The sequence below is a fragment of the Exserohilum turcica genome (assembly GCF_000359705.1).
Source record: "Exserohilum turcica Et28A unplaced genomic scaffold SETTUscaffold_1, whole genome shotgun sequence".
In the NCBI taxonomy this organism is placed as follows: Eukaryota; Fungi; Ascomycota; class Dothideomycetes; order Pleosporales; family Pleosporaceae; genus Exserohilum; species Exserohilum turcicum.
The window spans coordinates 1,457,596-1,479,463 of record NW_007359914.1 but is presented as its reverse complement, the minus strand read 5'-3'; the positions used below and the strand labels follow the sequence as shown (position 1 = coordinate 1,479,463).

Below are 21,868 nucleotides of genomic sequence, written 5' to 3'. Positions count from 1 at the left end.
GAAAGATACTCTAGGTACTGCTTAATCTATTATGTTAATATGTAGTAAAACAACTATATTGTGGTGGAACTACAGGCTTATAGAGGTGCGCAGGTTTGGTGGGGTGCGGCGCTCGCTTGCCTGCGGCGCTCGCTTGCCACATACGTTAGTTATAGGACATAAAATGTTCGTGCGTAACGTTAGATCATGTTGAACTAATACTGTATCTAGAAAAGCACCCTTGCAGGTGCGTCATTTTTTCTGCTAAAGATTGTGTTTTTTCAACTCGGATCGAGGTGGCTATCGCTAACCGACAAGGCATTGGCGGGTTTAGCAAGAGCATTTTTTCTTATGTGATCTTTCTATATTCTATGTGTATCTAATACGTATAAGTAGCTGCAGCTCCACCCATCAATTGTCCACCGTCCTCGCTCTACTACCACATTCTCTAAATCTTTACTAATACAACCACGTTCGCTGCTATACCCATGTTCGTGTTGTTTGGGGCTGTTGCCTTGGCTGGCGACCCGCCATCCGGCAACTGGTGGTCCACTGACTGCTACTCTTCGGGTATTTACTTCAACGATACTTCTACGAACCCCCCTACCAGAGTGTACACCCATCCAGGCGATGCTGGCTTCTATTACGACTGGATGCTCACGAGACATGTCTGCGAAGACGATTTTTCCCCTTCGGTGAGCCACACAACTCAACCATATTTCATTCTTTACTAATTCATGCAGGCCCGCTACCTCGAAGGCATAGGAAGAGTAAGTAATGTCTGTTTTTAAAGTCATTCATTTCTCACATTAGCAGTGTGTCGCAAACGAAGAGGGCTACTCTATCAACGGTGCCCTTTCCTGGAGCTCTTGCGCAGCTCACGCGCGCCAAGGATTTTTCGGATACAATGATAATGGTGACCAAGATTACAGCCAAAAGTATGTCGGAAATGCAGAGGGAAGAGGCTATCTCCCAGGCCAGTAAGACTATGGATGAAGATGTCTTTCGTCTGAAGCTGAACCCAATCGCGTCTTTGAAGTCGAGTGCTCTTGTAATTTCGCAGGTAGCTTAATTAAACCTGTATTTTTGTATATTTCCTTTACTTGAATAGGCTTTACACCTAAGCCTCAGCGGCCTTTTTCAACTTTGCGAATCCTGTGGAACCGATCGGTGGTAGGAGCTTCTCACACTTTTATTAGTCAGCGTTACCCACTTGAATTCAAGCAAGATAACCAAGAAAATTTCATGTCTGGTGTATTAATTGGTATTTATAGGTGGGCAATGAAGAAAGGTTAGTTGATAATTAGTAGTGGCTTAACGACTAGTGCTTCCCCGCTGTCGCTTATTGTGTTCATTTTGTTCGTTTTTAACCCCCACGTCTATCCTACCTCCACGCGTGGCGTCAAGGCTAACGCTGCTTTTCATCCCTGTTGGAGATCAGAGTAAAGTAAGTGTAGCAAAGACACAGTGTGCAGCTATAATTTGAATCCTTTTGGTTCAATCCGATTTCATGGAAATGGACATGTTCATCAAACAGTCATACGCGACCTGGCTTACGTAGATAATTTTATTGAGGTAGTCATCAGTGAATCTCTCTGAGGCACAGCTTTGCAGACAATTCTCAGAATTCCGGCTCATGCATGCCTCACAGATCGCAGCAGCGAGGCTATTAAAATAGCAGAGTCTCCCATAGAATTCTTCTTCGTATCAAAAAAGACTATGATTCCATCTTACACACGTAAATTACATAGTAGCCACCAAGGTTCCCTGCTGTTGCAGCATTCGAATGTCCATTGCCAAATCTTGAAACATGACGTCAATCTGGGCGAGCAAGCCACTACTAGCCGCCCTGCCATCGTTTGCAGCACAAGGGTCATGAATCTTACATCTCAATGCTTCGACAGCATTCTCGATTTCCTGGGCGAGTGCTACGCGGAGCATGCAGAGGATGCTCGCGCGCTTCTGGCCCGTGACGTCAAAGGTGCCGACGCGCACGCAGGTGGTAGCAGGAACAGTCAGATCGGAGTCTGAACAGGGGAGAGAGCGCAGTTGACCGAGGACGCACTGGACGCTGAGAAAGGCGAGGAGAAAGGTGTTTTCGATTTGCTCTTCCCCAGAGGTCGAGTAGCAGCAGTGGCAGAGTTCAAATGCCGACCATTGTTCAAGCGCACGCGTGGCGTTGGATAGGACCGTGTCGACAGGATAGAGGGGCCGCTCGGAGAGCTGGTGTTGCTGTGTCTGAGAGCCTGACGACGTGGACACAGAAGTGCTCCGGCCGAGACTCGTGAGGAGTGTGCGGAGGCCTTGAGCACATTGGCAGGGCGAATTGATCGAGTCAAGCCGCTGTCTGGCCTTTTTGTTGTGGTGATTGTGGAGACAGTCTGGGCTGGCGCATGGGTGCGGCATTGTGGGGGATGATGAGCAGGATTGTGGCCATTCAAGAGCGGCTTGTCTGTGCAGTCGTTGTTGCTCGTGACAAGGCTGCTCATGCGGAAGTGTGCCGAATAGTGTGTTGGACATGGTGGCGTAGGACGACTTTGCCGAACTGGGGCAAGAGTTGATGTGCTGGGAATTCAAGTCGGCAGCCGTCAGGGCATCCATGTCCATGTCGGTGTTTGCACGCGATGAGAGAGTGAGCAAATCTTCGTCTAGCAAGCAGTCCCAGGCCATGTCCTCTGACGTCGAGTGCTCAAGCGAGTCTAGCGAGAAGGACATGGGGTCGGTGGCGGGAGGTGTGGGAACATGATGCCTCTCCGAAGCCGGGAGCCGCCGCTGCTGCTTCGAGTTTGTTCTCGACTGCGTAGATGCTTTCTGCCGGTTTCTTGATCCGCGAGGTCGACCTAGTCGATTTACCGGTCTGTATAAACACGACTCGGTCGAGTTGGAGAGGGTGCAGTTCTCGCAGGGCATTTCGCCAGAGCATTTCCGCTTGAGCTGGTGACATGGGTCACATGCATTGCGTAGACGAACCGGCTCATCGTATGGTGATGTGCGTAAGTTTGTCGTCTTTGAGCGCTCTAATGCTCGCTCTCGGTGCAGGTCAGTCAAGGAGACCGGGGTGTTGGTAGCAGAGCTGGTATGGCGACTGCTTGTATGAGACGCCATCCGTCCCATAGAGGTTAGCGGCACGGAATGCGAGGTAAAGACAAAGTGAAGTATGATGCCGGAGCAGCTTCCAGCAGATACGGGTGGCTGGTCGGCTTTGACTTGGACGGTGTAAGTAGGGACGGCCAACGGCGATTAATGCCGGTAATCTGACTGCGTATGCACCGATGCATAGCGGACTCAAAAGAGGTGGATATGCTTGTACACGCGTGTTGCTTATGTCTCGCATGAGTGGAGAGTGTCCGCACGTATCGTGAGTTCTCCATGGGCAGTGTCGACGTGAGTGGCTGCAGGCGGGCCGGCCCTATCAGGCGCCCTAAGGAATAGGTAAGCAGGCAGTGGTGTCATCGATCTGGCAACTGATGAGCGGGTGGCCTAGAATGTATACGGCGGGTAGGGCGCTTTGTAGGTGGGTTTGGGGTGCAGAGGGGTAGTTGGAAAGCGGCCTAGGCAAAGTCTAGGTGCTCGGGGAATAGGGCTACGACGGGCATATCCGAAGGAACGGGGGGAAAGACGGCAGCATGCTTGCAAGCGCCTTTATGGGTGACACCCAAGCCCACAGCGTGCCTCGCACCACTCCACCAAAAGACGGCACACGTCTGCAGGGAGACGCAGCTATGCCCATTGTAGCATACCGGTTTTTGTTTGGGCAAGTGGTGTTTCGCTGCCACCAGCGCAGAAGCCCGCGGAGAAGGCCAGCATGCGCAGCTCTGCCTGTTTGCAGGACGTTTCACACCATGACAAGACCGATAAGGCACACATGGCACACATGGCACACATGGCACATACATATGGCACATTGGTCCCGCCACTCATTCGATCTCGATGAGAGGTTCGTCAAGCGGGGCCGCAGACGGGCCGACGCCCGTCAGGCGCCCCAATCCACGGCACGAATTATTGGCGGATCGGATGGGCACATTGGACCTCTTTGCTAAAGCCACTCCACCCGCGGACCCCGGGCACGGTGGTGACGCATTGCGTCGTCTGCCTAAGCGCATCCGATGCTTCTTGGTTCGAGGGGCACAATGGGCAACGAAAAAGCTCCGCCAATGGAGCAGCCATGGCAATGTAATCTATGAGGTGATTAGGGGCTGATGGCATCAGACTGGTGGGTACGGAGTAGGGTCCTCAACTCGATAGACAGCACATGTACAGTGTGTTTGTACACTTGGGGAGAGCAGCGCCTTGCGCACATGACCAACCATGCATGGGCAGAAAAAGACGCCGGCTACGCCTTCGTGCGTTATCAGCGGCAGGTTTCGCGGTCATTTATATACTCTGGTGGAGGGCGATGTCACGTGAATGCGTAGAGGGCCGGGCGGCAGCGTTGATTGGACGAGGCGACCATGTGATGTCATTGGCTGTGAGGGGGGCCGTCACGTGACGCCGACTAGCCTCGCCTCTCACCACGGGCGCAGCCGCCACTGCAGCCACGGCCACGACGATTGGTACCTGTCAGACGAGGCATCAAGGCGTGCCAGTTGTGCGCTCCGCGTACCATGCTGCGCCGCCGACGGCCTAGAGAGCGGCGGAGCAGTACTGCCAGCTGCACGGGGTGTGGTGGAGCAGAAGCAGGCGGGCGAGAGGGAGGAGCTGGCGGGCGAGGGGGAGGAGTCGAGGAGCTGGACGAGCTCGAGAAGTCGGGGCATGGCCTGTATCCCTTCATTTTCGACGAGGCCAAACCGCGCTAGCGGGCGCGCTAGTCGCCGGCAGCCGCACCCACCCGTCCCGATGCAGGCTAGCCTGTGGACCGCATCCGCCCTTCAACTCTCCCCAGTGCCACACAACATGGCCTGTAATTGGAAGATTGCCCTTCCAGGTCTCATCCATATGGGTCGCCACGTCGCCCCTGTGGGCGGCCTGGAGCTGGTGTTGCCTGCCGTGGCCCTCTCCGTCGTCATAGTTGCCTGTTTCTTGTCACCATGTCTCCCTGCTACTCCAGCAGCACAGGGAGACATGAACACAGCAACAGACACAGCCGTGGCCTTGGCTCTTCCGCTGTGCATATGCATAAGCAATATACAATTAAGCTGTCGTGGGGATGCTCACGTCGTGTTGGAATTGGCCAGTTTTGGTAGACGGCAGCCAGATGCTCGCTGTCTGTGGCTCTCCTATGTACATGCCATATGTAGTTGCGAGAGAGGGCCGAAGACGCTATACCCAAACGGGGTGGCAATGCATGGCTACAGCCATAACACTGACACGCCTTCTCTCACTCACGCACATACACCCTCTCTCTTCGCCTCACCCTTCCTTCTCCCACTCTCCCCAAACTCTTCTCGTGCATACTGCACCCTGGTCCTCTTCTCAAAGCGCTCACGTCGCACACTGGAGGGTTGAGCACAGACCGCGCCCCAGCGCCCTCTGTCCCTTCTGCACTTGCCTCTTTCCCTCTGCCAGTCTTCTCCCCAGTCTTGATCTTGCCCATGGCCACCTCACGCTTCGCCAGCCGTACGCATCTTCTCCCACCACCCCTCTATCCAAGACATCCATGCTGACCATCCGTATCAAGTCGCTGCCCGCCGTCTTGCATTAGTGCCCAGCGCACCTCCCGCATTGTCACTTGTCTCGGCTGTGCAGGCGTCCTCGATACGCTACAGCAGTCAGCATGCCAAACCCTCGGCTTCCAAGAGTCTCCTCCCTCCCGAGACGCCTCTGCCGTCCCAGTCAAAACCCAGCAATGCAGCAGAATATGTCCTGTAAGTCGATCCACACCCTCTTCTGCATCCCACGACCCACAAGGCTGACATGCCCAAGCACGACATTTGATCAAATTGCCGCCTGGGCCCGGCAAGGCTCTGTGTGGCCACTCACCTTCGCCTTGGCATGTTGTGGTATCGAAATGATGCATTGCTCCATGCCCCGCTATGACCAGGACCGTCTAGGAATCATTTTTCGCGCCTCTCCCCGTCAGGCCGACATTATGATTGTCGCTGGCACTGTCACTAACAAGATGGCCTCTGCTGTCCGCCTGTGCTACGACCAGATGCCAGATCCCAAATGGGTTCTTTCCATGGGCAGTTGCGCCAACGGAGGAGGATACTACCACTACAGCTATAGTGTCCTTCGCGGTGTCGACCGTATCCTGCCTGTTGACATCTATGTTCCTGGTTGTCCGCCCACGGCCGAAGCTCTGCTTTACGGCATCTTCCAGCTCCAGAAAAAGATGAGGGATCAAAGGGTCACCAGGATGTGGTACCGCAAGTAAACTTGAATTACTCTTGTGCATGGCTTCGACCACATACGACATAACATAGTACAACGATTTCCATAGTCTTCTTGGAACCCCATACCTTCCATGGCTCCATAAGGGTCCGGAAATAAATCAATATACCACTGCAGGCAGATTATTCAACATGTTCAACATTTACAACGCCGTTGCTTATTACAAATCCTGTTTCTACCTATGACAGCAAGGAAACTTTCCCCTCCAGAATGGATCAAGTACAACTCCGGTGATTACTTCAAAGCTCCCATCTTGCATAGAAAATGTTTCGATTAGGCTATCCCCAAAATCCAATTGGCACACGAATTGGGCCAATGATAAGCATCCGACTGACACGCATACAGATCTACTACACCTGCGACCCTTGACTATGAACCCCCACTATGGCACCCCACGCGGGACAACATCGGCTAATTTTAGATAGTAGCTGCGAAATCGTGGCATGCGAGCTAAGTCACGTGCAACGATGCAAACGTGGGAGCCTTTTCATGACGCTTCGACAACTCCTTTGGCCAACAGCTTCGATTTGACAGCGACGCGCTCTGAGAAGACGGCCATAGGTACTCCGGCCATGACATCAAAGACGGCAATGCGTGACTGACATTCCCGCAATGCCCAGTTGACCAGCTCAATGGCAGCCAAAGAATCAACACCATAGCTGTGTAAGAAGCGACCGGTATCGAGCTCTTCTGGCGGGACACCCAGCATCTTGGATACGCGTAGTACCAGTGCAGAAAGGACCGCTGATGTTGCTTCAGGCAGGTTCTTTGCTTTAGAAAGAAGAGCAGAAAGCGCTTCTTTTTCTGCACCACCTCCTCCCGCCTTGGCTCCGTCATCAAGCTCGGCAGCGCCCATGCGAGCCACAATCCCGAAGCGGGCATCTGTATCAAAGTAGTACGGTGGCTCGATACCTGCAGCGATTGAAGCCGCCTTGGTTCCCAGGCCTGTTGGCAGCTGAGCCCCTGTTTGGTCGGGTGTCATGCAAAGCCTCATCAAGGCGACAAACTCGTGCTCGCGGATGCCCCATACCTTCTCCCACTGCGCAATATCGCCCACAGCGCCCTCTTCGGCCAGGCGACCGACTTCACGCATGAGCCCCAGGTCGATGCTCACGGCGTGCTTGCCGCGTGTGCGACGGGAGTGAGCCAGTGCGTCTTGAAAGCCGCAACCAGCGACGTAGTTGGCCTGGCCACGATTGCCGAAAACGCCGCAGAAAGATGAGAGCATGATGAAGAAGTCAGTCGTTTCGGGAAGAAGGTCGTCCAAGTTTTTGCTTCCCTGGACCTTTGGACGTGTCGATTGAACCCAGTCTGCGTAGGTCATGTTTTCGAATAAAACATCACGGAGAACCATTGCGCATTGGAAACAGCCACGGATGGGGCCGTCAAGCTCAGATTCGGCTTGCGCAAAGGCAGTCTTCAGAGAAGATTCCGAAGAAACGTCGCAGGGTATGGGCAAAACTGCAATGTTTTTCCCTCGCAGTTCGGCGAGGAGTTGCTCAGCATCCTTTGAAAGGTTACGCGAACGATTGAGGAAACACAGCTTGCGCGCGCCATCAGCAACAAGCATTTTGGCAAGAGAGCGTCCCAGCCCTCCCAGACCTCCAACCAGAACATAGACACCGTTCTGGTCAAGTTCCATAGGCGGCGAAGGGCAGCGTAGGGTTGGTACGACATGCTCAGGCTTCCACTGCAACACAATTTTGCCCGTGTGTCTGCCCGACTGCATCAGCCGCACTGCCTTTTCCATCTCAGAGATGGTGTGTGTAAGCAAAGGGGCTGCTGGCTTGATTATGCCTTGTGTGAGCAACGGCTCGGTACCTTGTACGATCTCGGCCATAAGAGCAGGACGGTTGTCCCAAATGTCCTTGAGATCAAAGAAAGAGAAGGTGGCGCCGTAACGGAATGGCCGCATATCCAGGCGGGTGTTGTCCAGAATATCTCGCAAACCAATTTCGACGAAATGGCCGCCTGGAGCAATACACTCCCAGCTGCGTCGCATTGATTCGCCTGCAAGAGAGTTGAGAACGATATCTACGCCCCTTCCATTTGTCATGCGCCTCACTCCCTGGGCGAACTCCAAATCGCGGCTGTTGAAGATGTGGTCCTCGGCGACACCATACTGGTCTTGGACGAGCTGTCGTTTTTCTGGACTACTGACTGTAGTGAAGACTTCCAAACCCAAGTGCCTTGCGATCTGTAGTGCCGCTTGTCCAACACCGCCTGCACCAGCATGGATTAGGATGCTCTGCCCCTTCCGTGCTCGAGCAATGTAAACGACACCATACCAAGCTGTGTAACTTGTCACTGGCAGGCTAGCTCCTTCTTCGAAAGACATGCTCTCTGGCAGCTTGAACGCATAATTTGCCTTGCTTCTGAACAGCGTGCTGTGAGCACCGTTCCCAAGCAGAGCGACTCGGTCGCCCTTCTGGACATGTGTGACGCCACTTCCTACACGCATCACGGTGCCTGCTGCCTCCAAACCCAGGGTTGTGGATGGCAATAGACCCATAATTGTCATGACTTCGCGGAAATTCAAGCCAGATGCCGCGACTGCAATCTCAATGTCGTCTGCATCCAGAGGCGCACCTGCATCCGACTTGGGCTCAAAACGGATCGAGTCAATAAGACCTGGCTTTCCGACAGCCAGCTCAATAGCTGCTGTAGCAGCGCTAATGGGTAGAGGTTCGATCATGGATGATTCTTTGGGATTGGTGTTGAGATGCAAAGTCTCATTGATGGTCTCGTCCTCAAGTACACGACAGATGTAGGGAATCCCGTTGCGAATCTGGAACTCATGATCCGGAGGAAGAGTGCTCGTAGTACTCTCCATATGCCTGCCGCAGAATATCTCTGCGGTGACGGTAGCGGATCGTGCAAGCTGGCCCTCTTTGCTCGATCTATCAACCAGAATGGAGAGTGGTTGGAGAGCGAGAAGTTCGTTGTGCAGAGTGCGCATGACTCCAATCATCATGGCGGCCATGGGAGTACCACCAGCCATCGCATCATCTGCTCCCGTCACCCAGGTCAAGTGTGAAGCCTGGAGCACAGTTCGCTTCATCAGGGCAAAGTCTTGTTCACTGAGATCACCGAGGAGGGGCTTATCGAACTCGACGAGCGAAATGCAAGGCCTTTCCCGAACAGCTTCATCTGAGATTCCATCCCAAACAAGCACTTTGCCTGTGCGGCCGTTCGCAGTCAAAGCTTGGAGCAGAGTGTTCTCAAACACTTCCAGTTCTGGACTCTTGCTTTGTGGACTCAGGATGATAATATCAGATGGCTCCGAGTGTCCATTGGTGTGGTTTGAACTGTGCTTCTGCACTTCAAAGATTTTCGCAACGAGTTTGTCGTCTTTGAACTGCAGTCTTTCAGTAATTCTCGAGTTGGCGGAGCAGATGGATGCAAGCTTGTCGGCGGTCTCTGCAGTATCGACAAGACAAAGAGTATGGCGATGCTCCCCGTCCAGAGATTCAATCAGTGTATTGAGCTCTTCCTTGGTATTTTCGCCCTCACCCATGTGAGAAGCTATAACGAAGTCGGATTTTAGCTTGTTTGGTTGCAAAGCCTCGGCAGTGCTTATCAGCTCGAAGTTGAGGTTCTGACCATTCATCTTATCCAGCACTTCCTGTATCGCCTCCTTCTGGTCATCAGAGCAGACACATTCGTACTTGCTAGTTGAGAACACGCTACGGGTGATGCTCAATTCGGGTAGCAATGGGCGGCTAGAGCTTGCTACTTCACTGATCTTCATGTCTGGGTTTTCATGATGCCATAGGTCGATGAACTTGGACACCTTGGACAGAGCTGATACAGTGCACTGAGTTCCATTACAAAGCTCAGTTTCAATTGCAGAGATGATGTCTTGTGGGTCCAGCAGACTCAAGGCAGGCTTCCAATCCAGTTTCCCGCACACGCTCTTTGGCTTGGTGGCGCCTCCGTCGTTTTCTGCTTCATCCGCTAGGCTTGCATAGCACAGACCGATCAGCTTGATCGCTGGAGCTTGCGTGTTTGGATTTTGCATGAAAATATCTGCTTTAAATTCTTTGGCGCCATAATCCTGGGCATTGCAGAAACCTGCAATGTGATCACCAGCAGACCAAGGCACATCCATGTTGATGACAACGTCGTCGACGAATTTTGGGATCCACGCCTTCTTCACATCCATTGCAGCAAATGCCATGTGAATGACAGCATCCAGAAGGGCCGGATGTACAACGTGTGGTCTGACCCCATCCAGAGAATATGAGGTGTCATTCAGGCCGACGTCAGGAACGTCGACACAACCACTGCTCTGGCCACCACCGGACTGGCCACGTCTTGAAATGGCACTGATCTTTCTGAAGTTTGGCCCGTAGGTAAGCCCAATAGATGCGAGATGTGTGTAAAAGTCAGCGACATCAAGCCTGGTAGTACAAAGATCTTGGGCCTCGTTTGCGCAGCGTTGCAGGGTCGTCTTGTCAGCTGCCATCTCTGTGCTCTCACGCTCACCCGCGTATGTTACATCGAGGAGACCAAGGCAGTTACGTTCAAACCTCTGGCCATCCGGAGAGCTTGAGACGATAAACTCAGTCCAAGTGCTGGCTGTACTCATTGTGCCTGCTTGATGCGGTCTCAACACAATCGAGAACTCGACGTCTTCGTCCTCCTCGATCATCATGGGTGATACAAACTGGACATGGCGGAGATGAAAGCCACTCACTTTCCGGTCCCGACTCGACATTTGCATCGCAGCCTCGATGGCCATGGCAAGAAAACCGGCAGCGGGATATATGGTGCTTCCTTGGATTTTGTGCTCACTCAGCCAAGGCTCATCTTTGGTGCGCATATATCCACGCCAAGTGTGCTCGCCAGCAGTGGGCGACGGAATGGGTGCTCCTAACAAAGCGAGGTGTGGGAACCTGCGCAAGCGCTGCTCCCTAGCCCATCGTGTTTCGGCCCAATATCTTTGGCTGTGATTCCATGGGTACGAGGGGAGACCAACCAGAGTATGAGGCTTGCGAGATGCCAAACGAGCTACGGTAGCAAGGTCGTTGACCTGCTCGAGCCGAATAGGAACAGACTGCGCGTGTAGGTCTCCAGCCAAGCTGAGAGCAGTCTTGACACCGTCCTCAAAACGCAAAAGAACAGAACGATATGGCACGTTGGTAACGCCTATATCCTTCAGGCTTTGTAACGAAGGGCCCTGGAGAGCAGAATGCGGACCTACTTCAACGAGGACATCGACTGCATTTACATTTGCTCTTCCACCCGTCTTGTCACTGTTGGGTGGGCGAATAATATCCTGCACGGAGCCAGCAAATCTGACTGGAGAAACAAGATTTCGTACCCAGTGCGCTGGACCCAACTCGCTTGGTTGAACCTTGGTACCTGTACAACTCGAGTACATGACACATTGGCCATTGCCAGACTGAGTATGCACATCATCAATAGCCTCCAAGTAGGCAGAGGCAATGGCCTCCATGTGATGTGAGTGGTATGCTGTATCGACTTGAAGTTTCCTCGCAAAGATACCTTCTTGGCTGATGACTTCGGTGAGCTTATCGATTCCAGCGACATCGCCTGACAAAGTTACGCTTGAAGGCGAGTTGATGCAAGCAACGGTGACTTGGCCGGGGGCTATGCGTTTGATCAAAGCTTCTGCTTGTTCAACAGATGCTCCCACAGCCATCATGGCCCCATGCGTGTTCGGCGATAGCTCTTTGAGGCTGCTTGACAAAATGCCGCGGTAGAACGCTATCTTCCATGCGTCCTTCCTAGCCAAGGCTCCGAGGCAATACGCCGCTCCAATCTCGCCGCTGGAATGACCAATTACCGCCTTGGGCTCAATCCCCCACTGCTTGAGGAGATCTACCAATGCCACTTGCAGGACGGTGCAGAGTGTCTGGCTGTACTCGGCGATACCCAGCTGAGACTGGCCCTTTGGTCTCCGGAGTTCCTCTTCAGCAGACCATTCGCAGCCCAATTCGGACACCAGGTATTCGTCTGCGGCGCGTACGCTCTCAGCAAATGTGGGAAAGACCATGAGCTCCATGCCCATGCCACCCCATTGAGCTCCCTGCCCGGTAAACACAAAACCTAGACTGGGCGGCCGGTTTGCAGAAAGATACTGTGGCGATGGGGTTTCCTTGTCCTGCAGAGTTTGTAGGAGATCTCCAACGGAAGATGCTGTTGCGAAAGACTTCCACTGGTGCAAAGTGCGTCGTGAGTTCAAGGTGTACGCCAGGTCAGCCATGAAGCTTTTCTGCTCAAGCTTTTCGCTTGTCCCTGTTTTGGTCTGGAGATACTCGACTAGCTGCTGTTTGGTTCGATCGATGCCATCTTTGTCTTGGGCGCTCAGAGAGAACACGAGAGGTAAGGTACTTGCTTGGCCATTGGCAACTTTGCCCGTCGTCCCGTTCGAGTGGCCATTACTAACGGTTCCATGTAGTAATCTTTGGTCCTGGCCATTGCGTGTGCTGTGAATTCCATTGAGCTGCCGGGCTTTCAGGTACGAGAATGCGTCATCCATCACTACATGCGCATTGGTGCCGGCGAAACCAAACCCATTCACGCTGACACGACGGATGCCTTGGCGCTCTGGGAAGGGCACTAGCGTGCTAGGTATGGCCAGTTTCCAATCGTCAAGCGGAATCTTTGGGTTGATGTTCTTAACTGTGATGGTGCCGGGGATCAGCCCGTGTTCAAGGACAAGGACAGCTTTGACCATTGCTGCAAGGCCTGCGCAGGCCTCAAGATGTCCAATCTGGAAATGATACATTCAGCACATCAACTCCATACGCCTTTGTATGCTTAGAGGTAAGATTGGACGTACGTTTGACTTGACCGAACCGATCACCAGCTTTTCGGCAGCTGATCTCCCGGCTGCAATCGTAGTTGAGAGGGCCTTGGTTTCCTCTTGATCACCTGCTTGTGTTCCGGTGCCCTGTACAGAAAAGCCAACGTCAGTTTTGCACTGTCAGCACAGCAGACACTGTACTCACATGGGCTTCGATATATCCGGTTTGTTCAAACCCTAGGCCAGCTAGGTCATATGCATCGCGGATCAAGTCCGCTTGTGCTCTCCAATCTGGCAGAGTGAGGCCTTTGGTGTGGCCATCCTGGTTGCTGGACGTTCCCCTTATTACTGCTCTGATAGGGTCTCCGTCGCGCACTGCATCTTCAACTCGCTTGAGCGCTAATGCCCCAATACCTTCACCTCTTCCATAACCATCACCAGATGCATCGAAAGCTTTGCTCCTCCCGTCTGGAGCTAGCAATGATGCACTACTTAGCACTTTGAACATATCAGGTGAAAGCATGAGGTTTGTTCCACCAACAATGGCCATGTCGCTCTCCATGGCTCGAATGCTCTGGCAAGCCGTGTGTAATGCTACAAGACTACTTGAGCAAGCTGTATCAAGAGTCAAACACGGTCCATGGAGATCCCACAGCCAAGAAAGCCGACCCGCCATGGTAGTTGCATGGTTGCCAGCTAATGTGTACGTAGGCATGTTATCCGCATCTTTGCGGAGGATGTTGTAGTAGTCGTCTGTCAGGACACCGACGAACACGCCTGTCCGCGAGCCTGCGATGCGTTGCAGAGGAAGACCAGCAGCCTCGAGAGCCTCATATGCTACCTCGATGAGCAGGCGCTGCTGCGGGTCCATAGCCAAGACCTCGGCTTTTGGGAGTGTAAAGAATCCGGCATCGAAGCGAGCAACATCGTCTTTTAGAAAAAAACCAGACTTGGTTTTGCTGCTGTTGCTTCGTCTGTGCTCAGAAGGACTCCAAAATGCATCACCGTTGAACCGGTCTTTTGGAATTTCTCTCCATGCGCCTGGACAGTTGTCAGTATCCCCGTAGTATGACTCGTTGGAACCAGCCAAATTGAGCTCATTGGACTGCGAATGGGATTCATCAACAGGACTACATACACTCGCCACTGGCTATTGAGTTCCAGAATTTGTCGACATCTTGGCAATTGCCGGGAAATCTGCAGGACATGCCAATTACGGCAATGTCGCCTGTGTAAATGTCGTTCATTGGCATTGAACCCATGGTTGTAGTATGAATCAGTTGGTCTGTTGAAAGGCCGGTTGATCTGGTGTTGAGAATTGCGCTTCAATCACGCTCAAACTTCATGCAACGACAAGCCCAGAGATCATGGAGTCTTGTTTTAATTGCTAACATGAGATACCTAGTTACGTTTCCGCCACCCACTTGATACAACATTTAACCCCACACGTAGTGCACTAGTTTACGGCAAAGACCTCCATCCCGAATCGGGACATAAGTGGACAGTATCGATGGCGGAGCAATTTCCACTAAAGTCATCGATATAAGTGTGGGAACGACCCGCCTCATTATAAAAGCCCCGCTGTTTTAGGTTTCCACTTTATATGCAGGCTTCATGGCGGAAAATATAGCGGAGCTTTCTGCGGACAATTTTCAAGAAGATTCGTCTAGTTGTATTGCAGCGCGGTTATCTTATCTTTATGTTGGTTTAGGCATCAGTGAGACGAAGTCGCCACCGTGCGTTGCACGGGTAATACTGCAAGAAACGGTTGAGGGTAGGTCTGAGCACTCTGTTGATGATAACACGTGCAAAAGCCGATGTGATTGATCTTATGAATTTGCATCTGTTTCTTCCAGCAGAGACCCAATTCACTTCGCAGCTCCCACATTCAACATGGGAGATACACATACTCATCTGCTTGTTTTCGGCGATACGGCCACTGATCGGCTGTCTATGATCCAGGCGCTGGTCCGCCATTCAAAGTCCTCACCAGCCGCACGCACATTTCTCCAGCAGGCAAGAGATAAATTGGACATTGAGTTTGCAAAGTTGAGGCCAGAAGAGAGAGATTGGACTCGCTCGGAATCGCTGCTGGCGCTGGCTGAGGAAGATGCCGACCCTGATGTGCCCACAAGTGCTTTCATCCCCACTGTGTTAGCCATCGTTGGGCGACTCGGTGAAATCATTGTGTAGGTGACTGTCAAACTTGAATAAATGGGATTGCGAATAGAGACTGACCTTGATTTCTCTTTCTAGGCGTGCGGAGAAAGACCCATCCATACTGGGTTCCAGCGCAAATCCAACACATATCCTGGCCTTTTGCTCAGGGCAGCTAGCGGCCGTCCCGCTTGTTGCTGCGCAGGACACATCAGAGCTACTACCAGTAACCCTAGAGATTCTGACCATTTGCGTCCGATACATCTCTCTTACAAAACGGCTGCGAAGTAACCTTGTGGCTCCTCATGAAACAGGAGCTTGGTTCGTCACATATCTCGGCATACAGGCAGATCGCATGCAAAAGATTCTTGATGAATACCACGAGTCCCATAGTGTGCCTTCATTACAGAGGATCGGAATAGGTGTTGTTTCCGAAGGTTGGGTCACTTTGATAGGGACGCCATCATCCTTCTCCCGTCTTGCTGCAGCGTCACCGGAAATCTACAATGCTCCACACATACCTACCGATGTGGGTGGTCCATCCCACACCCATCACATGCCAATTCCCAATGTTTACGAGATGGTGGGAACATCTCCTCTCCTGGACCGCACAATTGACTGGTTTAAAATCACCATGGCCGATCCAGTCGGAGGTGGGGATCCATGTCGACACACAACCTTGCGAGATTTGGTTGGAGAAATTCTCGTCAATATCTTGGAGAGGCCCTTACGAATTGACAAAGCTACTAAGACGTGCACGGACCGCCTTCGGGATGTCGTGTCCCAGACTGACAAGACCTGCAATCTCCAGGTTCATGAAATGGGTAAAACCCCACACATGAGCTTCGTTCAAAAGTCTCTTAAGGGCTCCAACATCGCATACGATTTGGTCTCATCTAGCGTACCCGCTTTTGTTGATCCAGAGTTTTCAACCACTCGTGGATCATCAGACCTGGTAGCCATTGTTGGTATGGGAGGTCGATTCCCCGACAACGACACTCTAGATGGCTTCTGGGAAGATCTCTTGGAAGGCAAGTGCCATATCAAGAAGATACCCAAGAGCCGTTTCGATGTTGACAGATACTACGATGCTACGCACAAGCTCAAGAACTCCACCGCAGCCAAGGAAGGCGGCTGGCTTCGCGACCCTGGCCTCTTCGACAACCGATTTTTCAACATCTCGCCGCGGGAGGCTATGCAGCTGGACCCCGTGGCACGGTTGGCTCTGACTACAACACATGAAGCGCTTGAGATGGCTGGGTACTACCCAGGGGCTACCCCGTCCACGAACCCAGATAGGGTGGCGACCTTCTTTGGCATTACGGGAATGGACTGGACCGAAAGCCTACATCAGCAAGGATTAGATATCTATGCCGTTTCTAGCATTGCAAAAGCCTTCATCACTGGTCGTATCAACTACACCTACAAGTTTGGGCGTGGCTGCTATTCCCTCGACGCCGCTTGCGCTTCGAGTACCACTGCCATCACACTGGGAGTGCAGAGTCTGCTTTCTCGGGATTGCGACATGGCTCTCGCCGGAGGTGGCTCTATCTTCTCCAGCCCTTTTGCTTTCTCAGCTCTCAGCCGGTCAGGTATGCTTGCGTACGAAGGCGGCTGTAGAACGTTCCACGATGATGCAGATGGCTATGCTCGCAGCGAGGGTATGGGCATGGTCGTGTTGAAACGTCTTGAGGATGCACTGGCAGACAACGATAACATCCTGGGTGTTATTCGTGGAGCCGCACGCTCCTATAGCACAACATCGACGTCTATTACCCATCCCAGCCATGTGTCACAGGAGAAGGCATTCCGTGAGGTCCTCGGTCAAACAGCCGTTGATCCAGAGGAAATATCCTACGTTGAGATGCATGGCACGGGCACCCAAGCTGGGGACTTTGAAGAAATGACTTCAGTCTTGAATGTAGTGGGGGGTCAGCGAAATGCTAGCAATCCGCTGACAGTCGGGGCTGTCAAAGCAGCTGTTGGACACGGTGAAGGTGTTGCAGGCGTCACATCGCTGATCAAGGCGTTGATGATGCTGAAGCATGGCCAGATTCCACCGCAGCCCGGGGTTCCCTTCAAGATCAACAGCAAGTTTCCTCAGCTCGACAAGCGCCATGTCCACATAGCCTTGGATCAGTCGCAACTTCGAGCTAGCCCAAAGGCAAGAGATGAGAAGGTGAGGATGCTTGTAAATTCCTTCGATGCCTCGGGGGGAATATGCTCCTTGGTACTCGAGGAAGGACCTCAGCTGAAAGGCTCCACACCACCCGATCCACGTACCAGCCATGTGGTTGCAGTTTCTGCTCGCACCCCACTGTCGTTACAGCGAAACTGCGAGCAACTTTTGGCATTCCTGGAGAAAACACCTAGCACACGCCTTGAGCACTTGGCATACACAACTACTGCAAGGCGTATGCACAATGCCTTGCGCAAGGCATTCGTAGCATCTTCAATGGAAGACCTGAAAAGGCAACTCATTGAACACATTCAGAGCAGCGCCAGTCAGGGCAATGTCCAGAAACCGAAAGTTCCGAAAGTGGTCTTTCTCTTTACAGGCCAGGGAAGCCAATATACCGCCATGGGAAAGACATTGTATCAGACTAGCAAGTCCTTCCGCAGCGTGCTGGAAACCTATCAAGTGTCAACCCAAACTCTTGGTCTCCCAGACTTTATGCCTGTTATTGCCGACGATGGCTTCGACTTGAGTACAGCATCTCCAACTCAGCTGCAGCTTGCGATCGTGGCGCTTGAGCTTGCTGTGACAACAATCCTACGATCATGGGGCATTGTCCCGGACGTTGTCATGGGTCATAGCCTTGGCGAATATGCAGCTCTCTGCGTCGGTGGTGTATTGTCACCAAGCGATACACTCTATCTTGTGGGTCAGCGTGCGCAATTAATGGAACAACACTTGGAGTCCAATGCGTACGGGATGTTGGCCACCAGATTGAGTGGCCATGGCCTAGATGCACACATCAAAAAGAAACAATCTCAGGGAGCAATCTCCACTTGTTGCATTGCTTGTCTCAACTCTCCAGTCAACACAGTCGCTAGCGGCAGCATAGTCGATTTGACAACTCTGAAGGATGAATTGGCTGCTGAGGGTGTTCAGACTACACTACTGCGAGTACCTTTTGGCTTTCACTCCAATCAGGTTGAGCCGGTGCTCCCAGAATTCCAAAAATTGGCAGAAAAGGTCGAGTTCAACATGCCTCGCATACCAATTGTGTCCAGTTTGACTGGAGACGTGGTGACGGAAACTGGTGTCTTCAACGCTCAATACCTCTCTCGCCAAGCTCGTGAGCCTGTCAACTTTGTCCGTGCTCTGCAATCTGTCGAGGCGGCTGGCTTCACTGGCACACAGTCTTTGTGGGTAGAGGCTGGTCCCAGTCCAGTTTTGCTGGGGCTCGCGCAAAAGACACTGAACATTCCAGCGTCGCGCATGTTACCTGCTTTCAAGCAAAATGAGGAAAATTGGAATACCTTGGGAGCCTTACTGAAGGCGAGCTATGAGAACGGTATGACTGTTCAATGGCCCACTTATCATGCGGAGTTCGTAGGATCTCTGCGCATGCTACCGGATCTTCCTACATATGCTTGGGACTACAAGGACTATTGGATTCCGTACACCAGCCCTCCTGCATGGGAGATTGAAAAGGCTCTTAACAGCGTCCACAACTCTGCAGGGGGTGATAGAAGCGACAATGGGCATAAAGTCAAGAACCAGTTGCCTTCATCAACACTGCACATGCTGGAACATGAAAGCTTCGATGAGGCTTCTCGAACGATGAAAGCAGTCTTTTCATCGGAAACTTCCACGCCCAGCCTCCGAAATGCAATCGAAGGCCATGTCGTCAATGGGCATAAAATCACGCCGCTCGGCATATTTTGCGAGATGGCTCTTGCAGCAAGCAAATACTGTCTTTGCCGGCTGGATAATAGTACAAGTGGTGAAGAGCTTGACGCCACAACATTGAGGGTGATGGATATCACACTTGAACATCCAGTACTACTCGATGGATCTGCCAGTCCAGTAATTCTGACCTCTGCCGTCTGCTCTGCCACCGACAAGACCACAAAGATTGTGTTTGAGTACAAGAGCGAAGCCGGTGCTACTCCAAAGCCAGTAGGAGGTTGCCAGGTAGTGTTCAACCTATCTAGCAGTAAGTCAGCTGCGCTTTCACCAGCAATCTCACAGACTGTGTATTTGATCAAAGCCCGGATGGCACAGCTTCGCTCACTTGCTGCAAGGGGACAAGCCCATCGCCTCTTACGCCCTGTGGTGTACAAAATGTTCGGTTTCTATGTCAAGTATAGCCCAAGCTATCATGCTATCGACGAGGTCATCTTGAGCACTGAGTCGGAAGATGCTGTTGCATCCGTCACCGCACCTGTCACCGACGAGCACGCTCAGCATGTCTGCAATCCCTACCTCTATGATGGAGTAACACATCTCTCGGGGTTTGTGATCAACAATGGACTGCGGTTTGATGACTCGGAGGTGATCTGCATTGCTGACGGCTTTTCCGATTCGTGCATGTGGCAGCCGCTGGTCGCTGGGAAAAAGTACACTACATATGTAAGCTTGCATGAAGTACCAGGGTCTACCGGACGGTTTGAGGGCAGCTGCTATATCTTTGGCACTGAGGATGGTCAGCTTATTGGCATGTACTCAGGCTTCCGGTTCCGAAAGATGAAGAAGACTGTGCTGGACTATGTCTTGGGTGGTTCAGCAAAGGTTGCTGTCCGTCCTCGGCCAATCGATCATGAGCATGCTGTCGCTAGCATCCACCCTCAGCCATCAGCTATTGCAGACAAGGACCGGAATCAAAGTGGGCATGTTGTAGCTGTCAGTAGACTTGCCGCAACAGCTGGAAACAAACCCAAAGTGCCGGCTGTTCAGAGTAATCCGGTGGCCTACCGAGAACATCACTTGGTTGACCGCATCTTCGATATCGCAGCAGCAGAAGCAGGCTGCTCTGCTGCAGACATGACGGATGAAGCATGCTTTGACGATCTTGGTATTGACTCGCTTCTTGCCATTGCGGTCCTTTCACGATGTCATCACGAACTCAACTTGGACCTGCCAGCAACGTTCTTCTTGGACAACAGGACAGTCGGCGATGCAAAGCAGGCCCTTGCTGAAAACCATGGTCTCACCCCTCCCGGACTGTCGTACGCACAGAGCACCAAGAGTGACGATTTTGCGCAGCCTCTGACCCCGACTGAGTCTGAGGACAGAGAACGGGCCGATGTACTTGCTCTGAGCGCTAGCCATCAGGTTGAGGAAGGCTTCGACAAACCGACCCTTGCAGTCGATTCAAAGCACATTTCGGAAGTCGAGAGCGCACCCAAGTCCATCGAGATGCCTGCAATGCCAACGCAAGAGTCGTTCACCTCCTCACAGCTGGCTTCGAATGATGCCTTCACACACCTACAAGGTCCAGACTCAGCAGGTACAATGCTTTTCTTGTTTGCTGACGAATCGGGGTCTTCCAGCAACTACAGACAGATTCCAAGTCTCGATCTTGCAATCATTGTCTATGGCGTCAACTGGGCTGTTGCCTCAGGTACCGACTCGGAAAACGAATCCAGCATTAAGAGCATTGCGCAAACTCTTGCTTCGGCTATTTCTTCAGGTATCAGCTCTAGCAGACGAGTGATTCTCGGTGGTGTTGGCGTCGGTGGTGTCCTTGCCGTTGAAGTCGGAGGCTTACTTCACAACAACATTGCAGGCGTCATCGTACTCGACCCTGCCACAGCCTCAAAAGATGTCATCGCGCAGTCAATGGATCGCCTGAAGCGCATGCGCATTCTCAGACCCGCGCAGAAAAAAAACATGACGCTTGCGAGTGATCTCGTGGTGGCGTACAAGCCCGCGTCTGTTGAGAACAATGGTATGAAGTTGATAACTGTAGTTCCTACAGCAGGTGACTTGGGCGTTGCTAGGGAATGGGGCCCTAGTACGGTTGTTCATCATGTGGAGCTGGAAAGCGGGGCGTTTCTAAAAAAGATTGATGTTTTAGGCGAAAAGCTAAGGGAGGTGCTAGGTATGCTGGCGTAGTTTGTTGGTAGTCAATTCTAATACCTTGTTCTGGAAGTCCAGTTGCATCTTCATGGCTGTTGTTTCTGGGATCTAATGAGATGGGAAAACTTGTTAACAGTGCGATATATGGCTCTAGTCCTATCGCAAATCTCTTTCGTGATTCTCGAACTAATTTGTATCTTTCCAAATAGATTGCGACGCTGTGACTTGGGATTGCAGTGATGCGGAGGGTAAACAACACGTGCATCGAGAAATGTGTCGACGAAGGCATCGTCCCACTTTTGGAGTCAAAACCCGATATACATTACCACTAGTGGGCCAGATCTGCTGTCGAAAGTTGAGTATTGCATCACAAACACACACCTTAGAGGAATGGAACTTGTATTGGCATTAGTGAAGACTCGTGTTGCGCTAACCATTTTAGGACAGCCGGTGCGTCCCGTGACTTTGACACAAGGCAAACGAAATCGTACTCGAAATCAGTAGATTATGTCAACTTATAAAGTTTACATAAAATACTTGAGTTAGAGCAAAAATTTCCACACTCGTGTCATCAACCTGTTGATGCAACGGGCGGG

General features: G+C 52.1%; 5 protein-coding genes across 5 annotated transcripts; 3 read left to right on the top strand and 2 right to left on the bottom strand.

Moving 5' to 3' along the window:
* Positions 1-467: 467 nt before the first annotated feature.
* On the top strand, positions 468-963 carry SETTUDRAFT_18265 (uncharacterized protein; the record flags this gene model as incomplete). The annotated part of the gene is made up of 3 exons (XM_008021874.1): positions 468-674; positions 723-749; positions 796-963. 3 exons carry the CDS (start codon positions 468-470, stop codon positions 961-963), a joined length of 402 nt encoding a protein of 133 aa, XP_008020065.1.
* A 759-nt stretch (positions 964-1,722) lies between these two features.
* On the bottom strand, positions 1,723-3,093 carry SETTUDRAFT_30115 (uncharacterized protein; the record flags this gene model as incomplete). The annotated part of the gene is made up of 1 exon (XM_008022001.1): positions 1,723-3,093. The coding sequence occupies one exon, from the start codon at positions 3,091-3,093 to the stop codon at positions 1,723-1,725; it is 1,371 nt and encodes a 456-aa protein (XP_008020192.1).
* A 2,417-nt stretch (positions 3,094-5,510) lies between these two features.
* On the top strand, positions 5,511-6,292 carry SETTUDRAFT_30114 (uncharacterized protein; the record flags this gene model as incomplete). The annotated part of the gene is made up of 3 exons (XM_008022000.1): positions 5,511-5,535; positions 5,597-5,783; positions 5,842-6,292. The coding sequence occupies 3 exons, from the start codon at positions 5,511-5,513 to the stop codon at positions 6,290-6,292; spliced, it is 663 nt and encodes a 220-aa protein (XP_008020191.1).
* Positions 6,293-6,796: 504 nt separating this feature from the next.
* SETTUDRAFT_30113 (uncharacterized protein) lies at positions 6,797-14,346 on the bottom strand (the record flags this gene model as incomplete). Its single annotated transcript, XM_008021999.1, has 4 exons — positions 6,797-13,051; positions 13,121-13,231; positions 13,290-14,125; positions 14,223-14,346. The coding sequence occupies 4 exons, from the start codon at positions 14,344-14,346 to the stop codon at positions 6,797-6,799; spliced, it is 7,326 nt and encodes a 2,441-aa protein (XP_008020190.1).
* Positions 14,347-14,977: 631 nt separating this feature from the next.
* Positions 14,978-21,308, top strand: SETTUDRAFT_152662 (uncharacterized protein; the record flags this gene model as incomplete). Its single annotated transcript, XM_008022545.1, has 4 exons — positions 14,978-15,273; positions 15,341-18,868; positions 18,941-20,397; positions 20,488-21,308. The coding sequence occupies 4 exons, from the start codon at positions 14,978-14,980 to the stop codon at positions 21,306-21,308; spliced, it is 6,102 nt and encodes a 2,033-aa protein (XP_008020736.1).
* Between the last annotated feature and the right edge of the window lie 560 nt (positions 21,309-21,868).